Below are 8,439 nucleotides of genomic sequence, written 5' to 3' on the forward strand. Positions count from 1 at the left end.
GGCCCCAGGGTGGGGAGGGACGAGGCGGCAGAGCGAAGCCGGGCTGGGGGTTGTGGTGAGAGGGACCGGGGCAAGTACGCAACCTGGCTGGCTTTGGTCACCTCCTCCGTCCCATCATGGGCTGCTGCAGCCCCTGGGCTCTCCGGCAGCTCTTCCCGCAGTGGAAATCACGAACACACAGCAATGGCAGAGGCAGTTTCTCTGCACCCAGGAGCATCCCCCCCATGCCCGCTCCCTGGCAGCCCTTTGCAGGGACTCTGCCTCCTCTCTGCCGTGGGGCTGGGTGCCAGCAGCCGCAGAGACCAGACGCTCCTCACAAACAAACACCCCGTGGCTTGGGAGCCCCGTGGAGCGAAGGGCTTGGGGAGGAGACCCCCATCAGGGGTGGCCCCCTGGTGCCCCCAGGCTCATCCCCTCTGGCTGTTCCTGCCTCGGAGGACAGGGTCCTTTTTGCCCCGCAATTCCCTTCAGGTGTCCCCCAGCGCTGCCAGCTGTGCCACACACCCGGCACAGTCCCAGCCCCTGATCCCTGGGCGTCCCAGCAGCAGCAGCACAGGACAGGGGTTAAATCCCACCTGCAGCGGAAGGAAGGTGAGGTCCAGCTGGTCCCACCACAGGGACTGGGGACAGTGGGACTCACCCTGAGCTGGACACGACACCTCCTCCCATGCAGACTAGTTTCCAGCCCCCTCTCCCCCAAGACAAGTGGGGCAACTGAGCCTCTAGAGGCCGTTTCCAGCTGGGGGTAGGACGAGGTTGGGGCTGGAGCTGATGCCGACCTGGCACAGGACCTGCAAAGGCAGCCAGCCTGGTCGGGGGCTGCGTCACCCTCAGGCTATTTAACCTCACCCTGGACCCTGGGTGCCACTGGGAAATCCCCCTTCACGCAGCCGGGGCAGTGCCTGGTCGGGGGTCACCTCTATTTCTTTTTCTTCTCACCCCTTTTCTGGCAGGGGTACGTCCAGTGCTGCAGCCTCCGTGTGCAGCCACGGGGGAGTAGGGCCATCGCTGGGTGAAGGCTGAGACACGTCCAGGTGGACCCGGCCGCTGCGTCCAGGGGGCTGGAAGCACCTGGCACCCCCTGGGCATCCTCTCCAACCCCTCCTGTCCTTGGCAGGGCAGGGGGGGCGCCAGGTGCAGTGTGAGACGGGGAGAGCCCGGCTCCTCCGCCGTGTCCCGGTGCCACAGCCGTGCCGTGCTTGCGGTGAGCGAGGGGTCCCCCGTGCGCCCCGGTGCCGCTGCATGGTGGGTGTCAAGGTGTGGGGTGGGCGCCGGGGGTCAGACCGCGGCGGTCGGGGCTGCCTCTGCCCAGGGAGGTCTCGCTCAGAGCCTCCGAGTCTCGGTCGCGGCTGGAAATGCTCTCCACGTCCTCGGGGTCTTTCTTCCCGCTGTTCCTCACGGCCGCCTCCAGCGCCTTCTGCTTGCGGTAGAAGTGGGAGAACTTGTTGAAGATGATGGTGATGGGCAGCGCCACGACCAGGATGCCCCCCAGGATGCAGCCCGAGGCGGCCAGCTTGCCTGCCACCGTGACGGGCACCACGTCGCCGTAGCCCACGGTGGTCATGCTGACCGTGCCCCACCACCAGCACGCCGGGATGGTGTCGAAGCCAACGTCTTCCTCCTTCTCAGCGGTGTAGGCCACGCCGGAGAAGACAGAGACCCCCACAGCCAGGTAGAGCAGCAGGATCCCCACCTCCCGGTAGCTGTGCTGGAAGGCAAAGCAGAGCGGTGGTCAGTGGGTGCCACCGCACCCATCACAGCCAGGACACCGGGATCCCACAGCGCAAATACCACCCTGCACAAAGACTCCCTGCACGCCTCCATCAGGGGTCTCGGTGCCTCTATCTGTCTCTGCTGTGGGACGTCCCGCTGCGGGGCCGGGCTGAGACGGGTTGGGGGTTGCGTGGGTGACCCACACCTGGAGCAGCTGGAAAATCAGCCCCGGCACCCCCAGCCGCCCCTCCAAGCAGCCCGCGAGGGGCAGGCAGCGCTGGGAGGGGAAGGGGAGCTCTGCTCCCCGGCAGGGGCTGCCCCCCTGCCTCCAGCACTCGCGCCAACCTGATCCCGGCTAACAATATTTAGACACATTTTCCTTTTATCTTGGCAGGTCCCCAGAAACCGCCTCATAGGCAGCCTCTAAGTGGAGTGATTTGTATTTTCCCGAGGCGCGGGCGATGCGCTCGCAGGGGGGACGTGCCTCTGCTGCAGGCGCAGCTCCAGCCCTTCGGCCCCGGGCTCCCCACAGCCAGAGCCCCAGGGACCTCATCCTTCCTGTACCCCAACACCATCTACAGGCTCACCAGCCATTTAACCCTTTGTTACCCACATGGAGGGGGGAGGAATTTTCTTGCAGAAATTACCGTTCCTGAGATAATTACATTTCCCTGCAGGTTTTGCATGGGAGATTCAAAGCGAACCTGAGAGCTGACATGAACCGAGCAGCCCTGGTCATCGGGTCGGTGCAGGGATCCATCCAACGTCAGCGCGGGCTGGTCTCAGCTCCCACTCTCATGGGGTGCTGCACCCCCTGGCTCGCCAAGCCCCACACCGAGGGGTCTGGGACCCCCAGTGGGAACGGGACCATGGGACACTCAAGCTCCCAGGAGGGCGTGCAGGACCTGGGGGAACAGACTGATGGCAGAAGTGTCCAATGCTCCTTGAAGAAGCCATGGTTCCTCTGGTTTCACACTAAAACATTTACGTTGCGATCTTTCTTTGGATATTCTTAATTTTTGAGAAAAGTATAAACCTGTGCCAAAAGCCCGGGGGGGGGGAGGAGGGAAAGGCAGTGGGCACAAGGGGACAAGGCAGCAAGTGATAGCGGGAAGGGGACTGCTGGAGGACAAGCTGAGACCAGGCAAAACACTCTGGGCCGGCGCTGGGCCAAATCCAGCACCCAGCTCCTGCCCTGGGGCTGGCGAGGGGTGAGCCGAGAGCCCTGCACACAGCAGGGACGGGGACCCCAGCTCTTACAGCCTCTCAGATCGGGGGGGGACCGCAGAGCCCCCGTTTACTGGCAGGGCCAGGCCAACAACCCGCCAGTGCCAAAGCCACCGCCGTCCTCGCAGGCCACTCGCTTTTTGATTGTCACAAGGGAATATCTGGGATGTTATTGCCCACTGATGTGCCGGCTTGCTCTTCATCTTTTGGGGAGAGGAAAGCAGAGCTCTCATCATCACCATGGCGGGGGGGTTCCAGTCCCCTAACAGCCAGAGAATGCTTTATTGGAGACCACATGATGACTAAACGAAACAACATTTGAGCAAAGCAAACAGCAGAAGAAGTGGGAAAAGAGCTTCCACGGTCAAGATGAGACATAAAGGAAGTGGATTCACGGCAGGGAGCGAGAAGACTTTGCTCAGAGTGCTGGCAAAAGCTGCTCAGCTAATGCCAGTAATACCAAGGGGAAATAACACCCTCCGCTGCCGCCACCATCGCCTGTGGCTGCAAATGCCCTGTAGCAGCTCCGAGGGAGCTCCTTGAGAAGGACAAACAGCTCAGAGCCACCGAGTTTCAGGGATGTATCACTTGGCCATGAAAGGCTTGCTCCTGGCTGGAGCTTAACAGCTCCTCTGTGCGTCCCAGCCGGGGAGCAGCAGAGCCGAATAACCTTATACATTTTTAAAGAGTATCAGTTATGGCCCTGGGATGTGTTGGAGGGCGAAGGCGAGGGGGAAGTCAGGCAGCTCGATAGCTCCTACTGCTTTAATTTACAAGCAGGGTCAGGGCGCGCGGCACAGGGCGGCTCCAGGAATCTCCCAGCTGGTCCTCAGGCACTGGCTGCCACCTATTTGCAGCCATTTATCCTAAAAATGTGTGGTGGTTGGCTCATTGATCCAGGGACAGGCAGCCACAGCTGGAGTCCGGGTGGGGATGCGGTTTTAGCTGTGGTTTAGGTGGGATGCGATTTTAGCCGTGGTTTGAGTGGGGATGCAGTTTTAGCCGTGGTTTGGGTGGGATGCAGGCTTAGCTGGGGTTCAGTTGGGGTGCAGGCTCAGCGGGGTTCAGGTGGGGATGCAGTTTTAGCCATGGTTTTGGGGGGAAGCAGGCTTAGCAAGCAGCCTGGGGAGGCGATGCTGGGTAATAAAAGGCTCCAGCGAAGCAGCCCTCCCAGCAGCAGTCTCTTTGGGCTCCTGCCCTGGGAGGAGGTTTGCCTGCCCTTGCAACAGCCAAGGGCGGGCTCCTTCCCCAGCTGAATGCACACCTTTTCTCCAGTACGGCAGAAGACAAATGAAATGGAAGAGCCTGGTTTGAGGCTGGACGGAGACAGCAGCGTGGGGACGGAGCACGGAGACGGCCCGCGGAGGTGGCTGCGGTAGCAGGGTGATGCATCTGCTGTCTGGAGACGTGCAGCTCCATCTCTTCCAACCTATTTGTGTATTTAGGCCCCTAAGGGCACAGACGGCAACTCCTGTAGATCCCTGCAGACGCCTAAATTACTCGGTGCCTGACACCTATTGACTGCCAGTGGGATAGAGGCCACCAAGCCCGCACCCGGGAAGCTGCAATAACAGCAATGGATGTCGTGCACGGCTGGGAGGAAGGGCAGGGACGTGTGGGAAGCCTCTCCTCAAATTAAATAGACCCTGGATCAGGCCCCAAGCAATCTCAAGACGGTTCGGGGTTTATGATGCACAAATGGCAGAAATCCCTCTGCTAGCACTTTCGTGGCAGGGGAACAATTACTCGCTTTGCCAGAGCCATCGCTCCCGCTTCCTGGCTGTTAACAGCCTTTACTCCTCTGCTGCTGCTTTATGCTCCTGCAATAGGAAGTAAATTATGATTAACAAGACGTTGTAATTTATGTGCCCAGTAAATCACAACGCCAGGCTGCTGCGTCAGATTTGTGTCTTCGCTCATCCCCATTTACAGCTGGCTCCGGAGTTCCCGGGAAGCGGCACTTTCCAGCACGTCACTCGGTGAATCAGCGGCTCGGCAGAGGCCGGAGCCGGGATGCTGCCGGCTCCCCGGATCTCATCTGCTGCTTAATAACATGCAGATGAGCCCATCAGTCCAAGCTCTGCTGCAACGTGTTGTTCACGCTTAAATGGAGCACAGAAAGGGTTCAGGGAGCCGTTCCCACGTGTGCAATTTCATTTAAATTCCACAAGGTCCGTCACTTGCTAATTGTTCTCTCAAGGTGAGTGTTCAGAAGTACGGTGAAGGTAGGACTTCAGTCATCTTCATTTCAAACGATCCCCCCCGGACCCTGTTTCCAGCAGGCTTTGAGGATGCCAGGAATTTCCCCCCCACCACCACCTCATTTTTTCTGGTGCTCTCTGGGCTTTGCAGGATTGATGCAGGGCTGGTCCTGCTTCACAGCAGAAGTTGCCAGACCTTTCCTGTCGCCCATCCTCATCCCCAGCCGCAACTGGGGGTTGCTTTTCTCCACAGCTCACCCATGGGTCCAACCCCTGCAGTCAAGTCCTGCCGACACCAGGACATCCCATGCTGGCCCAGCCGCTGCTGCAGCGGCGAGAAAGGGGGTGTCCCCACCCGCAGCTGTGCCCGCTTCATCCCTGCGGTGGCCCTTCGGAGGGAGCAGCACCAGGAGCTGCAGCTCTGGCCCCTGCCAGGCGCCGAGTGGGAGGAGAGCGTCCCTTTGGTTGAATTTCAAGCTCTGTTATGAAGATTGCTTTCCTTGGCCATTTGTTTGGCACACCTTTTGTTTGAAGGGAGAAAAAGCACAGGGATATTTGTATGAGCAGTGCTTAAAAACCAGTCTTCTGGTTTGAATGTGGGGACCAGAGGCAGTCCCACCAGCAGAGGAGGTGTGTGCCCTGGTGACCATCGCCCCATGCCCAGCACGAGCGCCACGTGTAGTGGGGCACTGGGAGCGCGTGTCACTCTGTGTCTTGGCAGGCTCGAGGACCGGCTTTCGTATTTGTCTTGATGTAGTCGCCAAGAATCAGAGACAATTAAAGGCTGAGTTTAACTGGCCTCTGCATCAAGCTGGATCTTCCGTGTGAGCGCAGGAGGTGAGGGCAGAGTTTCACCCTCCCCAGATCTGGGCACGCAGCCCCCGGCAGGAGAGGGATGGAGGATGGAGGGGGAGAGCAGGGAGCTGCGCCAGGCACCACGGCTGGTCCGTGCTGCACAACCGCGCTGCAGCAACGGGGGTCTGGGCTGCAGCACCAGGCTCTGGTGAGGATTCCGTGATGGCTTCGTGCTTACTCCTGTCACAGCTGCTCTTGCCTCTGTTTAAGGCGGCTGGGGGTGCTGCAGAGGGGGTCTGGAGAGACACAGCCTTGGGGCATGCCATGGAGGGTGAGGACCTCCTCTCACCAAACCTGCAGGGGTGTCACCTTTCGGCGTGCCTGGACCCTGGTCCTTCACTGTCTCAGCATCTCCTCATCCAGCTCTTCCTCCTGAGGACTGTGTTGTCCTGGGGCCAGCTTGCCCCAGTCCTGAATACCGTGCTTTCCCCAAGCCTTTTCAGCACGCTGAGGAGCAGCTGCTGGTAGCCCAGGTTCTGCTGGGGGCACAGACCCTGCCTTGGGCTGGTCGTCCCTGGCCCTGCTGCCCTTTGCTTTTCTATCGCCGCTCTGCGCTACCCATGGCTAACCATGTGCCAGTCCCAGCTTCATCATCCCCTGGAGCATCCCGGTGTTGGCTCAGCTGGACCTGGATCTCCAAATCTCCCTAGATGGGCAGACACCAAGGGCTGGACGCTGGCCTCTGGCCACCTGGCAGCACGCCCTTAGGAGGCTCCCCCTTCTCCCAGACTGGGGACAGGAGCAGCTCCAAGCCACGCACCCTGGTGCTGGCATACCCAGCAGACGCTGGCTGGCCGGGTCCCTGCTCAGCAGGGTGCTTGCAGCCCAGCTAGGCCCTGACCTGCTTCTGGTGGGACATCACCACCCACCCATGCATGGCTGAGCCTGTTCCAACACCGTGCGATGGGGCTTGCACACCATGGTGGGGAAGGGATGGCTGAGTCCCTGGAAACACCCGCTCTGCATGAAGCAAAGTCTGCGTCCCTGGAGTGACTTGCTGTTTGCTGGGGGCATGTGTACAAAGAGGATTCATGCCGTGCTCTCCATGCTTGGTTGCTTTAGCAGACACACAAACCAACAACCCAGCCCACCACCCCAAGCAAGCTCATCAGACACCAGCCAGAGCTGGTAACTCACTGGGAACGGGAATGTCCACATTCCCTGTTTGTACCAGAGGTCTCCTTCTCACCCATAGCCCAGGAGCAGATAAGGAGATAGAGAGCCAGTTTACCTTCAAGGTGGCTCCCAGAGACCTCAGTCCGGTGGAGTGCCGAGCCAGCTTCAGCACCCGGAATATCCTCATGAGTCGAAACACCTGCACCACCTTGCCCAGGTTGCCCAGCTCCGAGTCACTGCCCATGGTCACATCCACCAAGAGGGTGAAGTAGAAGGGCAACACTGAGACAATGTCAATTATGTTCAACGGGTGCTTGAAGAACTTTCTGGGATTTGGGGAAAGCAGGAGGCGGGAAGACACTTCGAAGGTGAACCAGGAGATGCAGAAATACTCCAGATTGTGCAGGACGGGTTCATCGAGCATGTTGCCGTTCTCGTCCACCTCCTGGTACTCAGGCATGCTGTGGATGCACATGGTGGCTATGGAAACCAGCACCACGCTGATGGACACGAAGCTGAAGAGCTTGCTGGGGATGGAGTAGCCGGGGTTCTCCATGGTGAGCCAGAGGCGTTTGCGCACATTGCCGCAGCGCAGCGTGCTGTAGCGCAGCAGGTCATGGTTGATATCAGAGATCTCATCAGGGGACGTGTCCACACTGCTGACCTCGCTCTCCTCATCCCAGTTGTGATGCCGGCTCTCCAGCTTGCGCTCATGGTAGCGGTAGCTGCAGCAGGAGTCCAGGAAGAACTCATTGATGCCCCAGTACTCGATCTCCTGGCAGAAGGAGAAGACGCAGAGCTCCTCCATGACGTGCAGCTTCCCCGTCTGGTAGAAGTGGAGCACGTAGAGGAAGAAGCCGGGGTTTCGGTCAAAGTAGAACTCCCTGGCACTCACGTCGTAGTCATCGCAGAGCTGCAGGATGGACTCCTCCGAGTCGCAGGAGAGCAGGCGTCCCAGGCGGGTGTCGGGGAATTTGGAGAGGGCACTGGAGCTGAGCCGCCTTCTCAGACCCCCCACATTGATGTTGATAACGTCCTCCTCAAAACCAGGACCCCAGTAATTTAAGGTCTTGTTGACCATGATCAGCAGAGCGGGAGCTGGTTCCACCTGCGGGCGAGACATAGCAGGGCTGGAGGGGACACAGGGCTCCCCCTGGCCCCGGTGCTCCCGGGGGGCAGAGGGCCAGGAGCACCCCAGGGATGTGAGGGGGGACGTCTGCATTTTGAAAAGTGAGAACTAGGGAGAAGGGAGGGAAACAGCTTTGGACAGTTGTTCTCTGGTTGTATGGAAGTGGGGGGGGGGAAAGAAAAAAGTCAATGATTTTTC

General features: G+C 59.7%; 1 protein-coding gene across 1 annotated transcript; it reads right to left on the reverse strand.

Moving 5' to 3' along the window:
• Nucleotides 1-1,252: 1,252 nt before the first annotated feature.
• On the reverse strand, nucleotides 1,253-8,193 carry KCNS1 (potassium voltage-gated channel modifier subfamily S member 1). Its single transcript, XM_054218573.1, has 2 exons — nucleotides 7,228-8,193; nucleotides 1,253-1,708 (listed from the first exon to the last, which is right to left on the reverse strand). The coding sequence occupies exons 1-2, from the start codon at nucleotides 8,191-8,193 to the stop codon at nucleotides 1,253-1,255; spliced, it is 1,422 nt and encodes a 473-aa protein (XP_054074548.1).
• Nucleotides 8,194-8,439: the final 246 nt, after the last annotated feature.

Source organism: Rissa tridactyla, chromosome 12 (assembly GCF_028500815.1).
Source record: "Rissa tridactyla isolate bRisTri1 chromosome 12, bRisTri1.patW.cur.20221130, whole genome shotgun sequence".
Taxonomy (NCBI): Eukaryota; Metazoa; Chordata; class Aves; order Charadriiformes; family Laridae; genus Rissa; species Rissa tridactyla.